Genomic DNA, 23,289 nt, shown 5'->3' on the forward strand with positions numbered 1-23,289 from the left:
AATGAAATTTTAAGCTTGTACATGTATACATATATATGTGTGTGTCTACAGATATACATGTATGTTTTATATATGACAGAGATACATGTATTTGATAGGCATTCAAGGTAAAGATGCTGCTTTATAATGTCAAGAAGAATTAAATAAAGCATAAAAAGGTTTTTTTTGAGAGATGTCTTTATCCAATCCTGTGATTTCATCATTTTGGGAAATATTTGTGTGAAATAATTATGTAGTGATGTGAATCAACATTTTTTCTTGTCATTTGTACATTTAGAAAATTGTTTTCCACATTTTGCTTCTTGTCACATAACTAATATACATCCAAGCCAAATATGGAACTCACATCTCTTAGGTTGGCTTTCTATCTACTATGCCATAATGTCTCTCCTAGAGAGAGATGAGGGATTATAGCAAATTATTTTTACCTTAGGACACATACTTGTTCTTGCATTTTAAGATGGGCATGTGTTCATATCCTTCATTTTCACACTTGAAACCAATACACTAAAGAGCTTTACAGGAGAAAAAGGGTAGACAACAGCATTTTCTTATAAGGTTAGTTCTCATTGTTATACATATTTCTTGCTCTAAGCTAGAAATTGCTAACATATTCACCCCCAGCCCTGACCCTGTGATTTTGGTCTGCAGAGTTTATATTTTTTACTGGGAAATTTACTTTTCTTCCTAAAGACTTTGGTGGTATCCCTTCACTGGCTGCTGAGTGTAAAATAAGAAGGTCACACCCTCTGTCCAAATTAAAGTAGTATTTCCTTAGCTTCAAATCCTACCGATGGGATATTTAGAAAATTGATACCATGACTGTAAAGGCCATGGATGATATATACCCAAGTATAATTGTGTTGGCTGAATCACCAAACTAATAGAATCATAGTGGATAACAGATCATTCTGGGACAAAAATAAAATAACATATATTGTTATACCTGCGATGTTGCTTGGAAATCAAAACTGGTATAGATAATAGTAATGCTTAAGCCACTTTTATGTAGTGTTCTATCATTCCAATGTTATACTTTCACTAGCATTTGTTATTATAAATGGAAGCTCAGATTTTAAATGAGCTCTACAAGGTCACATAGCAAATAGAAGAGCTGGGTCTTGAACTATCTTCTTGGTCTCCTAAATGTATCTTGAGTGTTCTTTCACATAAGCATAAAAGTTGAAATATAAACGTGGCCATCTTTCTCTTCCCACAATTTATTTACCCTGATTCTCAGTCTTATTTCTACAGCTGGTCTTTGTACCTGGACATCCTTTCAAGTATTATACCCCATAAAAAGGTACTCAATCATAGAATATTCCACTCCTGTTTTATTATAATTCAAAGATTTTGGACTGAAGCAAGAAACAAAACAGAGTACATTCAAGTAATACAAGTAAGCAGTTAAGATGGTTAAACATTCATCTTCCTTAAGTGAGTGCTAAATTTCTACTCTTTGGACAATTAAGAGAAAAATGGTTTCTAATAGAATCCATACTTTTATTGGAAAAGTAAGAAAAGAAGATTAGGGAAAATGCTTTTTATTTTAAAGTGGCTTTCATTCATTCTGACTTTAATGTTCATTTGATTGTGCCCTTACTATGTTCCATATACCACCTTCATTTATTTTGATAGTATGTTTTTTCTTAACATGTGATGCAGAAAGACACATGGTACCAAAGAGCAATTTGGAAGAAAAAACAGCAACCACCATCTTTTTTTAAAATTTCTGCATTGTGATGTGTGATTGCTATTTCACTTTCTGTTTTCTCTTCTTGGATTACAGGATGAAGTTTGTCCCCAAGCTGAAGGGGATACAGTTCAGCAATGTGTATGGGCCTCTGCTGTCAATGTCAAAGACAAGTTCATTTATGTAACTCAGCCTACTCTGGACCGAGTACTTATTGTTGATGTGCAGTCCCAAAAAGTTGTGCAGGTAATACTCTTTCTAAAGTTTAACTAAAATAAATCTGCCATAAAAACATTTTCTCATTTCGATTACATTAAATGATCTTGAGCTATTACAATTTCCTTTATTGATGACCAACACTGAAACCAGTGATGTGTCACACTTATGACCACGTGCTGGGAACACAGTAAAGTGTCTTTCATCTCTCTTTTCTTTCCTACCCCACTCTAATGGAAAGTACTAATTTAATTTGAGAAATTAAATATTGTTTACAAATTGCATTTAACATAAATTACTTTTAAGAAAGAAAACAGATTGAGTTATTATTTTCACAAGTTTCTTATCAACATAGTTTTATGAAGTAATTTTTTCCATACCTACATAATTGAAAAAAAAGCAAAAGCATATACATAATGAGGCAGGGGGCTGGGGAGTGGGAGCAGGTGGGGCTGCTCGGTTACATGGAGCTTATATTCAGGGTGGGGGGGTGGGAGAAAGGAGGGAAAGATCTCTGAGAAATCCTAAAAACAACTCATCCCTTAAGTTTCTCTAGTAAATTTAATGTCATCCTAAGCCAGGAATTCAATTTAATTCAACAAACATTTATCACCATGTTCATCATATTCCTCTAGGTGCTAGGAACAGAATAGACATTTTAAGCAACTATAGGGCCCATTTCACTTGGTCCCTAAACCATAGCCTGAAGAAACCGTAGCATTGTAACTGACAGTTATCTAGGTCATTAGCCAACTCATAGCTGGAATTTACATTGCTCCTTATAATTATAAGGCAGGTAAATATTTATTTGAATTGCATTAAACATTAAGTTTACAGAGAGACTAAAAAGCTAGCTTGGGACCAGACTCAGCCTTTAAATTCCAGTGTAAGAAGGTTATATTTGAGTCTACATGCTCCAAAACCCTATAACACACACAGTGGCCATACCCTGGTGAAACTGTCTGGGGAGAAGAGCTAAACTAGGTTGAGATTAATTTGACAGGCCTCAAACCCATCAATGACTTAAGGGGATGTCTACCCTAAACATGTAGTGGAATGGACAGATGAGGACAGTTTGTTCCAAAAACTATAAAGGTGGCTAAAACTGATGCTGTGGATCACTTAGGGCTTGGTCAGACATTGATAACACCAAGCTCATCCACTGTATTCCTGGCCATAGCAAGCCATCTTGAATGTTGTCTTGCCTCTGGACTTTGATGACTCTGGAAGACAGAGTGAGGTTGACAACTTTGTGCAACTCTGCCTCACTTAAAACACCCTATGATGTCATCAGTCCTCTTTGACAACAAAGTACAAGCAGGCAAGTGAGGAAAACATTGAAGATTTTTAGACATACCTGCACATTAAGAAGGATGATTTGGGAGATGTGTACAGAACGGTTTAGAGACTGAAGGCTTGGGAATCAGGAAGACCAGGATATATATGACTTTGGAAAAGTTACTGATCCTTTCTGTCTCTGAGCCAGTAAAATGAGGGAATGGGAAAAGATGACCTTGGAAATCACTCCCTGTGCTCCATTTTTTAATATACTATCTCCTTTGATTCAGACAACATTCCACTAACAAAGGCATTTTTGAGGGGGGTGGTTAGAAAATGGGAATTGGACTTACTGAACTGACATAGTATACAAAAGTATATGAAATCTGATTGCCACTTGTTCCACCACTTATAGTCTTAGAGGGTTGTCTGCCTTTATCATTTCTCTTTTATGGATGAGGAAACTGAACCTTGTAAAGACTTGCCTATGCTGCACAGCTATATAGAGAATAAAAACTGAATCCTACCCAAATCTATGACCTATAATAATTCTACCATACCATTTCTTGTCTAATTATCCTAGAATACAAATTTGGAAGGTTCTATGATTATGTGATAACACAGCTATGATTACACATTTAAAACAGTTAATACTGTCTATTGATCCCATACCGAGATAATCACACTGTTATAAATTTTGAATTTGGCATAAGTATGGACAAGATAATGTATTTCAGCATACATTCTTTATTCTTTCAGAATGTTGGCATTTGACCAGGAAAGGTTAGCTTTGTTTTGCTTTCAGTGGCAAAAAAGATCAGCCAATTAAAAAAATTCGTTTTGGGATTGTCAACAATCTTTTGCCAACAAGTGGAAATTCTACCTACATTTAAAGAACAACTGAATTCTTTAAATTGTTTTAAAATATCTATCTTACTTGAGATATGTGTTTATATATATATATATATATAAATGTGTGTGTGTGTGTGTGTATGTATATGTGTATATATATGTGTGTGTGTGTGTGTGTGTATGTATATGTGTATATATATATGTGTGTGTGTGTGTGTGTGTGTGTATGTATATGTGTGTATATATATATATATATATATATATATATATATATTATATAAGTGTGTATAACCTACTAGGTTCTAAAAATTGAGGCAAAGTCAGACGCCTTATTATCCATGTGATTGCCATTTGCAACAAAATGAGTTCGGTTTTCAAATTAATAGGGAATGGTGGACACTGAAATATGTATGTGCTTCTATTATAATAACAAAAATTGAATTATTCATTCTAGTAACTAGCATCAACAAATCATAAGGTGTGGTAAAAAATGAAATTCTCATTCTTGTAATTGTAACTGAAAATTTAACTTGCACAAGTGACTGTGAAACCTGCTCTAACTAGACCTATTTTTGAATTATTGATTTATGTGTAAGGAAAAAATTTAAAATAAGACTAAATTATTATAAAATATCTGTGTATCCCACTAGACATTTTTATGGCATGCTAATTACTGTACTTTAATGCTACTAAAAATAGATGATTTATCTATAGTCTAATGAAAAATTAGTCAATTGAAGATATGGCTCTTACCTGAAATGAAGATTCAAACATTAGGCACCAAAAAAAGCATGATCTAAACATTAATCTTTAAAAATAAATATTTATAGTTTTTAATGTTTAGTAATTTTACCAACACGTATTCAGAAAGAAATAAAAAGCCCCCCAATATTAGGTACCTGAACTTTTAAAATCTGTATTGTTGTAATGGAATACTATTGTTCTATAAGAAAAGATGAACAGGCAGATTTCAGAAAAACCTGGAAAGACTTGTATGAACTGATGCTGAGTGAAGTGAGCAGAACCAGAAGAACGTTGTACACAGTAACAGCAACACTGTGTGATGACCAACTTTGATAGACTTAGCTCTTCTCAGCAATACAATGATCCAGGACAATTCCAAAAGACTCATGGTGGAAAATGCTATCCACATCCAGAGAAAGAACTATGGAATCTGAATGTAGATTGAAGCATACTGTTTTCTTTTTTTCTTTCTTTCTCCTGATTTTTTCTCTTTTGTTCAGATTCTTCCTTCACAACATGACTAAGGAGGAAATATATTGTGCATGTATACCCTATATCAGATTGCATACCATCTTGGGGCGGGGTGTAGGGAGAAACGGAGTAAAAATTTGGAACTCAAAATCTTATAAAATTTGAAAACTATCTTTACATGTAATTGAAAAAATAAAATACTATTAAGTGGGAAAAAAATAAAATTAAAAATAAAATCTATATTCTTTTCAAAATTCCAGTCGAGACTTTTGCTGGCATACCATCATAAACATCATGAAATCAAAAGCATTAACTATGTTTACAGAAAAAATGTTACATTCACAATTCTTAAATGAACATTATTAGCTGGAGAATTATTTTTAGAAATAAACTTATAATTATATTTGAATATATGTACATATATTTATTTTAGTGCCTCATAGAAATCTCATGAATTAATCTCAAATACTTCCATACTTTAAAATCTCCACTTTTCTATACTGCTGACCCATGCTGAAAATCAACATTCTTCTTGCAAAATTAGTTTCCCCAATATATTTATATGTATTCAGCACATATGTTGATGACTCCTAAATATCTTGACCACTTAATGCCATAATATCCTCAATTTAAAGCTTTTTCCCATCTCCATCGAACTATAGCCACTCCCTAGCATGGTCATAGCTGAACCATCACCATCACTCAGAATTGTACCTCCTCCAATATTCACAATTTAAAAATCCCACTCTCTGACCACAGCCATGCATGTTTTCCACCTGTATCATCTCATTCACACTTTTCGCTCTTATAATGATCTCTAGTGTCTTGACTCATTCAGATTCTGTAACCTCATCTGTAAAATGATGGGGTTGGGTTACATGCTTACTGCCTTTTAGTTCTTAACCTATTATCTTATGAACCTGTGATCTATCTCTGGTTCTCTCATCTACAGTGGCCTCTATATTCATCATTGCCTCTTGGTTGCCACATTATTGTTTCACCATCACTACTGTAGAACCACTGCTTCCCTGACTTTCTACCTTTCCCAAAACTCAAATCTTCATCCCTAACTTCTGCCATCCAATATTTTTTTATTCTTGTTCCATATTTCAGCATTGACAAAAAAAAATGGAATTTAATTGATTGTACCCATTACAAATATATATAACATGACTCAGCAGTGTTCTTGCTGCTATTCAAAAAGCCAAGTCATTTTTATGTGTGTTTTTTTTTTAATTTCGTCTTGCTTTCCAGAGAGTGAAACAATTTTCAGTTTCATTTCTTTGTTGGTCTGTTCTTGTGTTCATGATATTTCCTTTCTCTAACCTGTGGAGTAAGGCAATTCAATTCACTTACAAATAAACAAAAATATGGATTATATAGATTAGATATAGCTATAATGTTTAGCACATGCTAGTTTCTGTGTTAAGCAAATGTCCCATTTAAGTAAGTGAAAAGAGTCATTTTTTTGAAGCATAATATGTATGAAACAGTAAAATTTACCTGTTGGTATAAAATAAGGTCTGATGTAATCATTGTAATCATTATTTTATTAATTCAGCAAAACTGTATTACAACTTGCAAAGCCCTATTTTAAGGACTGAGTAAGAGGCAAAGTCGAGGTTCCTGGCTTCATGAAGCATACAGTTTAGTAGGATGATAATTCACAAGTACAATTAACTAAAACACATACTAATATATGATGTATGTATTTGGAGAAAACAAAATTTCATATAGAGTTCAGAAATAAATGTCATTGATTAAATAGTCCAGAAGACTCTTCATAAAGGAGGATTTTAATTTTTTTATACAAATGATATTTTATTTCTTCACAATTACATGTAAAAACAATTTTAAACATTCTTTTAAAAAAAAGTTCTTTAAAAAAAGCAGAGTTCCAAATTATCTCTTTCCCTTCTTTTTCTTCTACCTCTTTCTGAGATAGTAAGGAATTTGATATGTTATACATATACAGTCATGCAAACCATATTTTTATAATCGTCAAGTTGTGAAAGAAAAAAATAAAATAAAGTGAAAAATGGTATGAGTCTTTCTGTATTCAGACTCCATTAGTTTTTTGTTTTGTTTTGTTTTGTTTTGTTTGTTTGTTTGTTTTTCCCTCTGGATGTGGATAGCATCTTTCATCATGAGCCCTTTGGAATTGTCTTGGATCATTGCAATTGCTGAGAATAATTAAGTCCTTCACAGTTCTTCATCATACAATGGTGCTGTTACTGAATACAAGGTTCTGCTGGTTCTCCTCACTTCACTTTATATCAGTAAGTCTTTCTGTTTTTTTTTTCCTTAAATAATCTTGAGTGTCATTCTTATAGTATAGTAGTATTCCATTATATTCATTTACTACAACTTGTTCAGCCATTACCCAATTGATGGACATCCTCTCAATTTCTAATTCTTTGCCAACACAAAAAGAGCTACTAGAAATATTTTTGTATAAATAGGTCCTTTTCCCTTTAAAAAAAAATGTCTTTGGGATACAGACCTAGTAGTGGTATTGCCGGATCAAAGATTATGAATAGTTTTATAACCTTTTAGGCATAATTTCAAATTGTTCTACAGAATGGTTGAATCAGTTCACAATTCTACTAACCAAGAATTAGTGTCTGTTTTCCCACATCCCCTCCAAGAGTTACAATTTCCTTTTTTTGTCATATTAGCCAATTTGGTCAGTGTGAGGTGGTACTTCAAAGTTGCTTTAATTTGCATTTCTGTAATTAATAGTGATTTATATTTTTTCATATCACTAGATCATTGACTTCTTCACCTGAAAACTGTTCATATCTTTGACTTTTATCTGTTACTGAATGACTTGTGTTCTTATAAATTTGATTCAGTTACCTGTATATTTGAAAATTGAGGCCTTTATCAGAGACATGTACTGTAAAATGTTTTCCCCAACTTTCTGCTTTCTTTCTAATCTTATATGCATTATTCTTGTTTATGCAAAAATTTTTTATAATTTAATATAATCAATCAAACCTGTTATATCTTTCAATTCTTTTCATCTCTTATTTGGTTATAAATTTTTACTTTCTCTTTCATCTGAGGGGTAAAGTATTCCTTATTTTCCTAATTTGTTTATAGGATCACCCTTTATATCTAAATCATATACTCATTTTGACCTTATTATACAGTGTAAGATGTAAGATACATAGTTTCTACCACACTGTTTTCCAGTTTTCCCAGCAGTTTTTATCAAATAGTAAGTTCTTTTCCCAAAAGTATGGGTCTTTGAGTTTATCAAACACTAGATTACTGCAGTCATTTACTATTATGTATTCTAATTCTAATTATATTTCTAATTCTAATCTATTCCAATGATCCACGATTCTATTTCTTAGCCAGCACCAGATTGTTTTGATTATTACCGCAGTGTAATAAAGTTTGAGTTCTGGTATGGCTAAGGCACTTTCCTTCACATTTTTTATCATTAATTCTCTTGATATCTTGACCTTTTTTTCTTCCAGATGAATTTTATTCTCATTTTTTTTCTAGCTTTGTAAAATAATTTGATTGGTAGTTCGATTAGTATGGTACTGAATATGTAAATTAATTTAGGTAGAGTTGTTATTTTATTACATTGGCTCAATCACACCCATGAGTAATTAATATATTTCCAATTGTTTAGATATGACTTCATTTGTGTGAAAAGTGCTGTAATTGTGTTCATATAGTTCTTGAGTTTGTCTTTGCAGGTAGATTCCCAAGGATTTTATATTGTCCACAGTTATTTAAAATTGAATTTCTCTTTTTTTCTTCTGCTTCTGGAATTTGTTGGGAATATGTACATATGCTGATAATATATGTGATGTTTTTTATAGAGTGCAACTTTGTTAAAATTAGTATTTATTTCAGCTGCTTTAGATGATTCTCTAGAATTCTCTATGTATACCATCATATCACCTGCAAAGAGTGATAGTTACATTTCTTTTTTGCCTATTCTAATCTTTTCAATTTTTTTTTTTTAACGATAGTGGTGATAATGAGCATCTTTGCTTCACCCCTGATGTTACTGGGAAGGCATCTAACTTATCCCAATTATAGATAAGGCTTGCTGCTGGTTTTAGATAGATACCACTTATCATTTTAAGGAAAGCTCGCTTTTTTCCTATGCTCCATAGTGTTTTTGCTAGCAATGGATTTTGTATTTTGTCAAAATATAGTCAGTATGCTGATAATTTTTCAAATATTGAACTAGCCCTTCATTCCTAGTATAAATTCCACCTGGGCATAGTGTATTGTCCTTGTCATATATTGCTGTAATCTTCTTGCTAGTATTTTACTTATTTATTTATTTTGCAACAATATTTATTAGGAAAATTGGCCTATCGTATTCTTTCTCTGTTTTAGCTCTTCCTGGCTTAGGTATCAGTAGCACATTTGTGCCATAAAAGGAATTTAGTAGGACTCCTTCTTTGCCTATTTTTTTCCAAATAGTTTATATAATGTTGGGATTAAATGTTTGGCAAAATTCATTTGAGAATCCATTTGTCCTTGCAGATTTTTTCTTGAGGAATTTATGGCTGGCTTGTTCAATCTCTTTTTTCTAAAATTGAGTTAAGTATCATACTTCTTATTCTGTTAATCTGGGTAATTTATATTTTTGTAAATATTTATCAATTTTGCTTAGCTTGTCAAATATATTTGCATATAATTAAACAAAATAACTCCTAATAATGACTTTACTTTCTTTTTAATTGATGGAGCATTCACCTTTTTCATTTTTGTTACAGATAATTTGGTTTTCTTTCTTTTTAAGAATAAAATTAACTAATGGTTTTGTTATTTAATGTTTTGTTTTTCATAAAAGCAGCTCCTATTGATTAGATCAGTGGTTTACTAATTTTCAATTTTATTAATCTCTCTCTTGATTTTCAGGATTTCCAATTTGATGCTTAATTAAGGATTTTTAATTTGTTATTTTTCTAGTTTGTTTTTTGAGTTGCATACCAAATTCAGTGGTCTGCAATTTCTGTTTTATTGATGTAAGTGTTCAGAGACATAAATTTCCTCCTAAGTACTTCTTTGCATTTATTCCATTAATTTTGGTATGTTGTCTCATTATTGTCATTCCCTTTAGTGAAATTTTTGATTGCTTATACAATTTGTTTTTTCAGCCACTCTTTCTTTAGGATTAGATTATTTCGTTTTCAATTAATTTTTCCTTGGACTATTTTTGAATGTAATTTTATTATCTGAAAAGGACACACATTTAACATTTCTGACTTTCTGCATATTATTGTAAGGTTTTTATGTACTAATATATGGTCAGTTTTTTTTGTGTAAGTGCCATTTATCACTGAGAAAATGGTACATTCCTCTATCCCCATTCACTTTTTTTCCATACGTCTCTCATATCTAAGTTTCTGAGATTCTATTCCCTCCTTAACTTCTTTCTGATCTACTTTTTTGGTTAGATGTATCTAATTATGAGAGTAGAAAGTTGAAGTCCCTTATTAGTATAGTTTTACTGTCTATTTCCTCCTGTAACTCATTTAATTTCTCCTTTAATAAGTATTTGGATGCTATATCATTTAGTGCATATGTTTAATACTGCTATTATTTCATTTTCTAAGATATCTTTTAGTTTCCTTCCTTATCTCTTTTAATTAGATCTGTGTCTCCATGCTTCAGGTATGTTTCTTTTAAAGAACATATTGAAGGTGGCTTCTTCTCCTTCTTCTCTTCTCCTCTCCTTCTTCCTCCTTCTTCTTCCTCTCCTTCTTCTTCTTCTTCTTCTTCCTCTTCTTCTTCTTCTTCTTCTTCTTCTTCTTCTCTTCTTCTTCTTCTTCTTCTTCTTCTTCTTCTTCTTCTTCTTCTTCTTCTTCTTCTTCTTCTTCTTCCACTCTGCAATCTGCTTCTCTTTAATGGATGAGTTCATCCCATTCTCGTTAATAGTTGTTATCACTGTATTTTCCTGCAGCGAATTCTCTCTCTCTCTCTCTCTCTCTCTCTCTCTCTCTCTCTCTCTCTCGCTCCCCTCTCTCTCTCTCTCTCCTTTTCAACAGATTTTTTTTTATTTCTGACTACTACCTCTTCTGATTTACTCCCCTTCTATCATTCCACCTTCTTTATCTATAAGATAATATAGATTTTTATACTCAACTGAGTGTGTATGTTATTCCCTCTTTGAACCATTTCTGTTAAGGGCAAGTCCAAGTGAAGCCCCCTTCCATCTTTTCCTCCATTGTAATAGGTCTTTCATGCCTCTTCATATGAGACAATTTATCCCATTATAGTCATTATACCTTCCCTCTTCTCCTAATGCAATCCTCTTTCTCAAACTTTATTTTTATCTCATCAAAGTCAGCTTATATCCACATCTTCTGCTCATGTATACTCTTCTAACTGCCCTAATAATGTTAAGGTTTTTAAGAGTTACAATAATCTTCTTCCCATTTAACAATGTAAACAATTTTACCTTATTGAATCCCTTATGTTTTCTCTTTCCTGTTTACCTCTTTATACTTCTCTTGAGTCTTGTTTTTGAAAAATTGATTTTTTTTCATCTCTGGTTTTTTTCATCAGGAATGCTTGAAAGTCTTCTATTTCATCAAATATCCATTTCCCCCCAGAAGGATTATGCCTAGTTTCACTGGGTGGGTGATTCTTGTTTGTCAGCCTAGCTCCTTTGCCTTCCGGGATACCACATTCCAAGCCCACAATCTTTTCATGTAGAAGCTGTTAAGTGCTGTGTAATTCTGATTGTGGCTCCACAATATTTGAATTGTTTCTTTCTGGCTGCTTACAGTATTTTCTTCTTAACCTAATATTTCTGGAATTTGGCAACAATATTACTGAGAGTTTTCATTTTGGTATCTCTTTCAGGAGATGATCAGTGGATTCTTTCAATTTATATTTTACCCTGTGGCTCTAGGATATCAGGGCAGTCTTCCTTGATAATTTCTTTAAAGACTATGTCTAGGCTCTTTTTTGATCATGGCTTTCAGATAGTCCAATAATTTTTAAATCATCTCTCCTGGATCTATTTTTCAGGTCAGTTGTTTTTCCAATGAGTTATTTAACATTTACATTAAAATCCTTTTTTGAGCTCTTCCAAAAGTTCTTTTTAAGCCTGATACCAATTTGTATTTTTTTTTCTTTAAGGCTTTACATATAAGCATTTTCACATTGTCATCCTCTTTTGAGTTTGTATTTGGTCTTCTCTGTAGTAACTTTGAATGATCAATGGTTAGGGGTTTTTTTTTGTATTTTTGCCCATTTTCTAGCTTTCTTCATGACTTTTAAAGTCAAACTCTGCTCATAGAATGGAGGGGGTACTGTCCCAAACCTCTTGTCCTACATGTGGGGCACAGGGCTTCTCCACTGGCCTGCTGTGCCAGTGCTGCAAGGCCTGGTCACTGGCCTGCTGCTCCATAACTGTCCTGCACTGGGACGAAAGGACTGGATTGCTGGGTCAGGGCCTGTTGCTGGCTTGTATGGACACTGCCTTCTGTGGACTGTGCTCCCCTTTGCCAGAGTGAGAAAGACTTTCCTGCCCACATTTTAAGTTGTCTTGAGCTGGAAATTTGTTTCTTCCCATGCTTGTGTTGGTTCTGTTGCTCCAGAACTCATTTAGAGGAATTATATTATGATTGTTTGATCACTAATTTGGGAGAGTTCAAGCAAGTTCCTGAGTTCCTATGCCATCTAAGGAGGTGACATTTGAAATGGGAATTTAAAAAATGGACAGGTATTTAATCATTTAAGATTGAGTTAGGAAAGTTGAAGGCTTAGAAATATAGAACAAAGATTTAAACAGAAGAACAAGGAGAGTTTTGAAAAAAGTAACTAATTCAGTTTGGATGAAACCCAGTATGTACAGAAAGAAGCAAAATAAGACTAAAAAGTTAAAGGGGGGCATATTATGAATGAATTTGACACTTAAAAGCATTTGAACTCTTTTAAAAACCTCATGAAGATTTTAGAGAAGGGTAGTGTCATGATATATCAAAGAATAAGAAATATTTTTTTGGTTTATAGTATGAAGGATGCTTGGAACAGGGTTACTGAGAAGACAGGAAGGCCTAAAAGGTATCTACTCTAATAAAGCCCTGTGCTGGATGTAGTGATGTGAAGACATCTTTTTTAAAAAAAATGCTTTGCCTTTGAGAGAAATCTCAGATCAACTCTTCACTATGCGACATCATACAAGTAACTTCACCTCTTCGATCTCAGTTTCTTCAACTGCAAAATCAGAGTTGAACTAAATAACCTCTAAGGTCTCTCTCTTTTCCAGCTCATAACTCAGTGAGTTCTATATATTTACTATTTTGGGGGCAAGAGCACATCTTCTTCCTTGTCCTAAACTTATCTTCTATGAGATAGAGTCTGGGTCTCAAGTATAGTTGATGATAATAATGCCTCTGCTTCTTAAAATTCATTCTCAATTTTATAAAGAAAAAAAAAAGCAAAACCTTAATTCCCTCCAAGGTTACCTTTCCATTCAGAATCAATTTTATGTACTGGAATACAAGCTCTCAGTATTTATCCTCAGTGTCATTGAAATATTGATATTGTAGAGAGAGAAGAATTTAATTTTTTTTTTTTAATTAACAAAATATTTTGCTTACATGACCTTTAAGGTTACTTTAAGGTTCCTTTACTTTTTTTCCCTTTTATTCTCTTCTCTTCTTTTCACTTCTCTTCTTTCATTTTCCACAGGAAACAAAGGTGTTAGGAAATTTTAAGTTATTGTAATACCCAAGTATCCCACAACTTCTCTAATTTCCCTGTATTTCAGGGCAGATTACCAAGTCACATTCAAAGGCTTTTGATAAGACCCCATATCTCCAAGGCTTGGTATATCCACTTAGTTTAGCATCTCTTTTTAACTTAAGTATATTAAACAAAAGCTGTTGGAAATATCACTTACTTACTGTGCTGGAACTGTGATTTGTTTGGTATAGGAAAGGCTTATATGTATTAGAGTTGGAATTTGAACCCACAACTTCTTGACTTTAAGGCTAGCTTCTTATCCATTGTGCCACGGCTGACTCTAAACCAATCATTATCTCTTTCTCTCTGTTTCTCTGTCTCTGTCTCTTTTTCCCCTTCTCTTCCCCTCTTTCTCTCTTCTTCTTTCTCTCTCTTTTTTCTGCTATTTCTCTTTCCCTCTTTTTCCTCTTTTCCTCTCTCTTTCTTCCCCTCTCTCACACACACTTCTTTTTCTTTTTGTTGTTGTTCTTCTCTCTCTCTTATCTCTTTCACATGCATGCATGTTCACACACATATTCTTTGAGAGATATTTGGTGTAGTTGATGTGGGATGAGTCACTTTAATATAGTGGAAGGACTGTAGGCTGTCAGTCCTAGTTTTGCTGATTACTATACATGTGACTTTAGGTAGGTCATTTAACCTCTCAGTGCCTTAGTGTCCTTAGCTATGGTATGAGAAGATAAGAATATCTAATAGTGAGATCCAAAATTCAAGTGAATCACATATTTAGAAAAAACATAAAATCAGAATCTGATTTTAAAGACATTTAGCAAGCATCTCCTTCCCTCCTCTAGAGAAAAAACATCTAAGAAATCTATTTAGAGGGCTTTATAATGACTTCTATGCTGTAAAAGTGATGCTGTCATTTTCTTATATACAATGGGTATAACTATTTGGATACAGGGACAGATGGTACAAGGCCATGTTTTTATTCTGTAGATCTTAAAAAAGGATCTACTGTTCCCCAGACATGGTAAAATGTGAGTGGAATACCTGCTATGCTATTATTAGAATTAGGTTGTGCTATTTGTTTTGACAATTAAAGAATAAAGAAGCTTCAAGATAACATATTATATAGGACACACTGGCATACTTCTTTTTAGTGGTGAAGTTGAAATTATTCTTCTCACCAGTCTAATAATAATAATTATGATAATACTAATAATGTTATTATTAACATTATACAATGCAAATACACAGGCATATTGTTATAGTTGGTTGGTTGTTGTCCTTTGTTCTCAAAGAGGACCAAAGTGACATCACTATACTAGTGTCAAGTTTCACTGTGTCTAACTGTGGCTGATCAGATCAGTACGAGCTCAGAATGCTCTACAGAGTTCAGCATAAGTAGTCATTTGGATATTTGGGATGGATTCTCTAAATTTGTGCTCCTCATGTTTCTTTTGAGCTACTTCAATAAATTAGCCATTTGCCGCTTTAGCTATTCATTGACTGGTGTAACTTACTGTGCTTTCACAAATTATCAACTGAGAAAGGCTTTCCTACAGGTGGTATTTTTGCTGTTCAAAGAAGAAACAACCAGGAAACAACTGGCCTCATTGCTCCTGCTAAGAAGCAAATGCAAGTTCTGCCTGAATGCAGCAGAGGCCTATTGTAACACCTCAGGAGTATTCTTAAGTATCATCAGCAGTCTCAGCTAGCCATTAGTGCATTATCTTGAGGATCTACCTCATTAGTTTAAATTAGACTCACTTAATTAGCCAGCTGGTATTCTCCTTGACACACTGATAATCAGGCTGTGCCTCATAATTCCATAATGTTAAGACTGAAACTTGAGATCCATCAGCATCATTGTCACCATCATCATCACCATCATACCTATACAAAGGGTGCTGTTTTTCATAAACGTAGATGGTGATACCAAACCATTGTCCATATGATATGTGCCTCTGAGTTATTTTTTCTTGTATTTCTCATTAGTTTGTATAACATTCTGTTCTGCAAGATTCCTGAGACTGAACAAAAGCTGGCTTCCACAGAGTTTAAGGGTTTGCAAAGTACTTTGCATACATTATCTCCTTTCAACCCAGTAACAACCTGGTAAGCTCATGTAAGCTCAATATAAGTATTAGTCCCATTTTGCTTAGGTAACTGGGTCAGTGACTTGCCCATAGTGACACATTTAGTAAGTTTTGGAGGCAGGATTTGAAGCCTGGTCTTCCTGACAACAAATCTAGGAGACTAATATGCCAGACTACCACTAATCAATAGAGTTGTAAGACACCCCAGCTGAATAGATACACTAAAGATGCAAAGTAGTTGTGTCACTAGGCATTATTTAGCTATAGCTTTGTAAATGGTCATTCATGGGTAATCTCTGGATATCTTTTAAACATCAGTTAAAACAAATTTTTTAAAAATTTAAACAAAAATACTTTTTAAAAATTGAGTAATTCTAATTTTTAGAAGCAAAACTATAAATTGTTAAAAAGAAGAAATTTGGTGAGGGAGAAGAATGAACTAGCAGACTGGAGGTAGAAAATTCTTTTTTCCAACTATGTCATGAATGAATAGCGATATTTATTTGAGAGATAGCGTGGCATAGAGGGCAGGATCCTGACCTTGCTTTTGGAAAGACTTTGTTTTAGATCTTACCATAGACCCTTAATAATTGTGTGGCCTAGAGAAGTTATGATCTTTGAACCTCAATTCCTTTACATATGACGTGGAGGTCTCACTGATGTGTAAGATTCCTTCCTTCTCTAAATCTATGATCATATGGTTATTATAAACTTTAGGGTAATCAACTGATGTCTTATCCATAGCTCTGTGTGTGTGTGTGTGTGTGTGTGTGTGTGTGTGTGTGTGTGTAAGCTGTGTTAATTGGAAAGAATATGTGATTTGGAGTGAGAAGACCCATTTTCAAATCTTATCTCTTTTACTTACTGTTTCTGTAGCTTTGGGAAAGAGGGGATTAGAGTTGATCTTTAAAGCAGTTAGTTGGCACAGTGGATAGAGTGCCATCCCTGGAGTCAGGAAGACCTGAGTTCAAATGTGGCCTCAGACACTTACTATCTGTATGAACCTCGGTAAGTTACTTAATTCTGTCTGCATCAGTTTTCTCATCTGTAAAAATGAGCTGGAGAGGAAATAGCAAACCACTCCAGTATCTTTGCCAAGAAAATCCCAGATGGAGTCACAAAGAGTCAGACACAACTGAACAGCAACAAGGACTCTTATATGATTTGTAATAGATGTCAGTTTTCTTGAAACTCTTTCTGACCTCTAACTCAACTAGTCCCTTATAATAAAGTCTTGGCACCTTGTAGGTAGATTTTTTGATTGGGAGGCACCAAGATCAACTTGGAAGCTAGAGTCAGGTCTTATGCTATACAATGTGACTTTCCTTTCAATCCTTAGAGATAAAGAGGCCAGGAATGACCCTCCCACTTCTTTACCCTGAACAGTAAGATTTAGGGTAAATAAATAGCTCAAACACACTCACTGACAAAATATCAAACAAATCAATGATGAGGGTGGCAGCTATAAGTAAAAAGCATTTGGAATTGTTTCCTATCATCTTTTTTGAATGGATACTTAATATTTGCGTGATGACTAATTGGGGCTTTGGAGAAATTTTCTTTTCTCTCTGTAAAGCCAATGAGGCCTGTGCATGACTTTGGTCTCCTTAGCATCATGTTCTAATGTATGCTATTTGGAAAAAAAAAATGAACCATATAGTTATCAACTGTGTTAATCTACTATTTAACCATATTTAGATTTTTTAAAGATTCATTAATTTATTTACTTTTAGTTTTCAACATTCACATCCACAAGATTTTGAATTCCAAATTTTCTCCCCATCTCATCCCTCCTCCAGCCCCAGACAGTGTGCATTCTGAATACCCTTTCCCCTCATCTGCCCCTCCTTCTATTTATCTCCCCCCTCCCTTCCCTTATCCCCTTCCTCTTCTATTTTCCTGTAGGGCAGGATAGATTTCTATTCCCCATTGCCAGTATATCTTATTTCCCAGTTGCATGTGAAAAGAATTTTTTAACATTTGTTGTTAAAACTTTGGGTTCCAAATTTTCTCCCTTCTTCACTTCTCACCCACTCTCATTGAGAAGGCAAGCAACTCAATACAGATTATACTTGTGTAGTCATGCAAAACACTTCCACAGTAGTCATGCTGTGGAAAACCAACTGCTCATCCTATCCCACCCCTCGTTTATTCTATTCTCTCTCTCGACCCTGTCACTCCTCAGTAGTGTTTGCTTCTGATTATCTCCTTCCCCAATCTGCCCTCCCCTCTATTATCCCCCCTGCTCCCTTATCCACTTTCCCCCTATTTCCTGTAGGGTAAGATAGCTTTCCATATTCAATTGAGTGTGTATGTTATTCTTTCCTTAAGCCAAATCCAATGAGAATAAGATTCATTCATTCCCTTTCTCCTTCCCCTAGTTCCCCTCCACTGTAAAAGCCTTTTCTTGTCTGTTTTATGTGAGATAATTTACCCCATTCCACCTCTCCCTTTCTCCTTCTCCCAGTATAATCCTCTCACCCCTTAATTATATTCTCCAGATATCACCCCTTCATCTTCATCTCACCTTGTGCCCTCTATTATCTATCTATCTATCTATCTATCTATCTATCTATCTACCTATATACATACATATAATTTTTCCCTCAAACTACCCTAATACTGACAAAGGTCTCATGAGTTACAAATATCGTCTTTCTATATAGGAATGTAAACAGTTCAACCTTAATAAGTCCCTTATGAGTTCTCTTTCCTGTTTGCCTCTTCACATTTCTCTTTAGTCTTATATTTGAAAGTCAAATTTTCTATTCAACTCTGGTCTATTTCACTGAATAACCACTTTTTTACCCTGAAGAATTATATTCAGTTTTGCTGAGTAGGTGATCCTTGGCTGTAATCTTATGTTTTTTGCCTTCCAAGAATACCATATTCCAAGCCCTCTGCTCCCTTAACTTAGAAGCTGCTAAATCTTGTGTTAATTTGATTATGTTTCCACAATACATGAATTGTTTCTTTCTGGCTGCCTGAAATATTTTCTCCCTGACCTGGGAACTGTGGAATTTAGCTACAATATTCCTAGGAGTTTTCCTTTGAGGATCTCTTTCAGGAGGTGATCAGTGGATTCTTTCCATTTCCATTTTACCCTCTGGTTCTAGAATAACAGGGCAGTTTTCCTTGATAATATCTTGAAAGATGATGTCTAGGCTCCTTTTTTTTTTTTGATCATGGCTTTCAGATAGTCCAATAATTTTTAAATTCTCTCTCCTGGATCTATTTTCCAGATCAATTGCTTTTCTTCCCCCCCCCGCCCTGAATCCAGGCTCTTTACTCCAGCATCATACCAGGGCTCTGGATGTGCATGCACATTCCCAGAAACACAAAGATGCAATGTATGGTCTTAATATTTGACAAGTTTTACACTGATTTCTCTAGTAATGTAAGATAACAAATAAAAGAGGATAGATGTTCTCTACTAGTAACACATCATCCCAAACTCTGCTGTGCATCTCAAGAACAGGAGTGAGGAAGGATTTCAGCTCCCAAGGGTAGTGAGATCAATTGTTTTTCCAATGAGATATTTCACATTGTCTTTTATTTTTTCATTCTTTTGGTTTTGTTTTACAATGTTTTGTTTTCTCATAAAGTCACTAGCTTCCAATTGCTCCATTCTAATTTTTAAGGAAGTATTTTCTTAAGTAAGCTTTTGGACTTCATTTTCCATTTGGCCAATTCTACTTTTTAAGGCATTCTTCTCCTTTTTTGAGGCTTTTTGGACCTCTTTTACCATTTGAGTTAGGCTACTTTTAAGGTTTCATTTTCTTCAGTATTTTTTTGGGTCTCCTTAGCAAGCTGTTGACTAATTTTTCATGATTTTCTTGCATCACTCTCACTTCTCTTTCCAGTTTTTCCATTACTTCTCTTACTTGCTGCTCAAAATCCTTTTTGAGCTTTTCCATGGCCTGGTACTGATTCAAGTTTTTCTTGGATGCTTTGGATGTAGGAGCTTTTACTTTGTTATCTTCTTCTGGTTGTAAGTTTTAAGCTTCTTTGTCACCAAAGAAAGATTCTATGGTTTGACTTTTTTGTGCAGCTTGCTCATGACCCCAGCCAATTACTTGAATTTTAAACTCTTTGCTAAGGTAAGGGTCTGCTTCCAGTGTGGAGAATGTACTGTCCCAAGCTTTGGGGGTTTTGTGCAGCTGTTTTCAGAGATAATTCTAGGAACCTGTGAGTTTTCAGCTTTTCCAAGACGGTATGATCAAGGGTGAGGTGTTTATTCCTTTCCTGGCCTTTACTCTGGTCTATGAGTGACCACAAGCACTTTTTTCTGCCTTGGAGCTGTGAGGAGGATTTTCTCTTCACAGCCACCAGAAGCTCCACCAAGCCAAAGTTCCTCCCTACCCCAGGATCACCACCTAGAACCATGACCCAGATTTAAGCACCGGAAAGCAAGAGAATCTTGCCTCAGCACTAGCAAAAAGATCCCTGCAATCCCCCTCTGATCAATTGATTGATCCCCTCTCTGTCTGGCCACAAGCTCCAGAAGCAGCTGCCACACCTGGGCTGTGCCGGTACTGGGGCCGGACCAAGCTTCTTTCTCACTGTGGTCACAGACTTTTCCTACTGATCTTCTAAGTTGTCTTTGGCGTTTGTGGGTTGAGAAGTCTGGAAACCACCACAGCTGCCCATGATTCAGTCCTCGAGGCCTTCTCCAGGTTCACTCAGGCCTGTTTTCCCTGCCCACCTACACTGAACTGTGCTTCTCTCCCAGCCTGGCACAGTAGACCTTTCTAATCAACCATCAAGGTTGTCTAGGAATAGAAATTTGTTTCACTCTGTGTTTTTGTGGGTTCTGTAGCTCTAGAATTTGTATACAGCCATTTACAGATACTTGGAGGGTTTTGGAGGAGAGCTCCAGCAAGTCATTGCTTTTACTACACCATCTTGGCTTTACTTCCCCACATTCAGTTTTAATAAGCCCATGATTATTATGTCTCCATTTACATGTGAATAACTGTATCCATAGATCTGGGTCAAAGTATTAATAGGGGAGAACAATCAAGGATAATAATGGTAATATAACTTATACACCATATTTGAGGTTTACATGGCATTTTTCACAATAGACCTGTAATATAAGTTGTACAAGTATTATCACTTATATATCTAATCCATATTCATGTCCTATCCTCTACTAGATTATAAGCTTCTTGAGGCCAAGGACTGTGAAACTAAACTGCACTGTACTTAACACAGTGTTCTTCACATAATAGACACAATATCTGATTGATGTTTTATTTTACTTTGTAAAAATATTTCATTTTTCCTAGTTATATGTAAAGACATTTTTAACATCCCTTTTTAAAAAATTTCCAAATTTTCTCCCTCCCTCATTTAGCTCCCCCCTCCCTCATAGAGTAAGCAATTTGATATAAGTCATACATGTACAATCATGCATAGTTGTATTGTGAAAGAATGCACATAGTAAAAGAACAAAAAAAAAACACCAAAAAGCAAAGTGAAAAATAGTATGCTTCAATCTGCATCCAGACTCTATCACTTCTTTCTCTGAAGGTGGATAGTAGTTTTCGTAATGAGTCCTTTGGAATTGTCTTGGATCACTGTATTGCTGAGAATAGCTAAGTCATTCTCAGTTGATTATAGTATTTTATTACTGTTACTGTGTGTGATGTTCTCCTGGTTCTGCTCACTTCACTTTGCATCAATTTGTATTAATTTTTCTAGGTTATTCTGAAATCTTGCTCGTTATTTCTTAACAGCACAATAGTGTTCAGTAATAATCATATATCACAACTTATTCAGCCATTCCCCAAATGATGGACATTCTCTCAAATTCCAATTCTTTGCTACCACAAAAAGAGCTGCTGTAATTTTTTGGGGGGGTACAAAAAAGCTGTTTCCCTTTTATCTTTTTAATCTCTTTGAGATCAAAGGTGTTCACTATTTTATAGCTTTGGGCATAGTTCCAAATTTCTCTCCAAAATAGTTGGATCAGTTCACAACTCCACCAACAGTTCATTAGTGTCCCAATTTTCCCAAATCCCCTCCAACATTTATCATTTTCCTTTTCTATTGTATCAGCCAATCATACAGATGTAAGATGGTACCTCAGATTTGTTTTAATTTGCATTTCTCCAATCAGTAGTGATTTAGAACATTTTCATATGTCTATAGTTTTTTTTCTTCTTTTTGATATGACTATATGTGATAGATTAAACTGTCTATTCATATCCTTTGACTATTTCTGAATTGGTGAATGACTTGTATTCTTATAAATTTTACTTAGTTCTCTATATGTTTGATAAATGAGGCCTTTAACTGATGACATTTTGCAGAAAATAGAATTGATGTTCAGAGAGGTCCCTGAATGTCACACGGCTGGTAAATAGGAGAACTGTGATTTGAACTTACGTCTTGTGACTGTATGTCCATCATTCTTTCTTTCTATTCTTTGTGCCTTAAGGAAACAACTTAGTGATTTTCTGTGTGTAACTCATATCTTTTGAAATAATAGAATTAAGCTAATTGATCAGTGCATGATAAAAATCATAGAAATGAATGAATATTTTAAATCCATTCTTGTTAACACCAACTCCAAAGAGATTTTGAGCATAGTGGGGAAGTTTAGGTAGGTTTTTTTTTTTTTAAAATACCATTTAATTGAATATATTATTCATTCCCTTTGTTTGGGGAATGGCTTTCCTTTTACTTGCTTAATGACTTACTTAAGCTACAAAAAATGAAAGCTAACATATAAAATCCCTCCAAAGTCCCATTATTACATAGTTCTGGTACTTATTTTAGGGGAATATATTTGAGATGGGACTATTTAATTCAATTTTAGGGTGAAGTATCCATTTTCAAAACAAAATATATCTATCAAGTAGGGGAAAGAATCACAAAAATACTTTCTGCATCAAATTCCAAATCCAATATGAAACTTCCCCCATTATTTCTGATTTCTGTAGCTTATCCTTCACTAGCCCACTGAGAAGTTTTAAATTATGAATTGGAAAATGGAGAATCTGCTGAGGGTGTGCAACCTTGCCTTTACCATAAATACTTTTAATCCTGGTTGAGATGTGTTTATATCGAACACATTTTTTTTATGCTATGTGAGTACAAAATAGATTGAAGTAACTGTTCCAGGAAATTACTTTTAATGAAAAAAGATAGCATTAACCTGTAGAAATAGTAGCTCACAATTAGAGTGACTCAAATAACACCTTCATGGTAGTAATTTCTTTTCAGTTTTTAAATTAAATGCCTTGT

General features: G+C 34.3%; 1 protein-coding gene across 2 annotated transcripts in view; it reads left to right on the forward strand.

The window, feature by feature from the left end:
- The window catches only part of FSTL5 (follistatin like 5), a 948,118-nt gene that overhangs the window by 872,181 nt on the left and 52,648 nt on the right, over nucleotides 1-23,289 (forward strand). For both annotated transcript variants that reach the window (XM_020969711.1, XM_020969713.1), the window contains one exon: nucleotides 1,790-1,939. In XM_020969711.1, coding sequence (XP_020825370.1) covers nucleotides 1,790-1,939 — 150 coding nt within the window. The remainder of the gene's footprint in view (nucleotides 1-1,789; nucleotides 1,940-23,289) is intronic.

Source organism: Phascolarctos cinereus, unplaced genomic scaffold (genome assembly GCF_003287225.1).
Source record: "Phascolarctos cinereus isolate Bilbo 61053 unplaced genomic scaffold, phaCin_HiC Scaffold_9;HRSCAF=440, whole genome shotgun sequence".
In the NCBI taxonomy this organism is placed as follows: Eukaryota; Metazoa; Chordata; class Mammalia; order Diprotodontia; family Phascolarctidae; genus Phascolarctos; species Phascolarctos cinereus.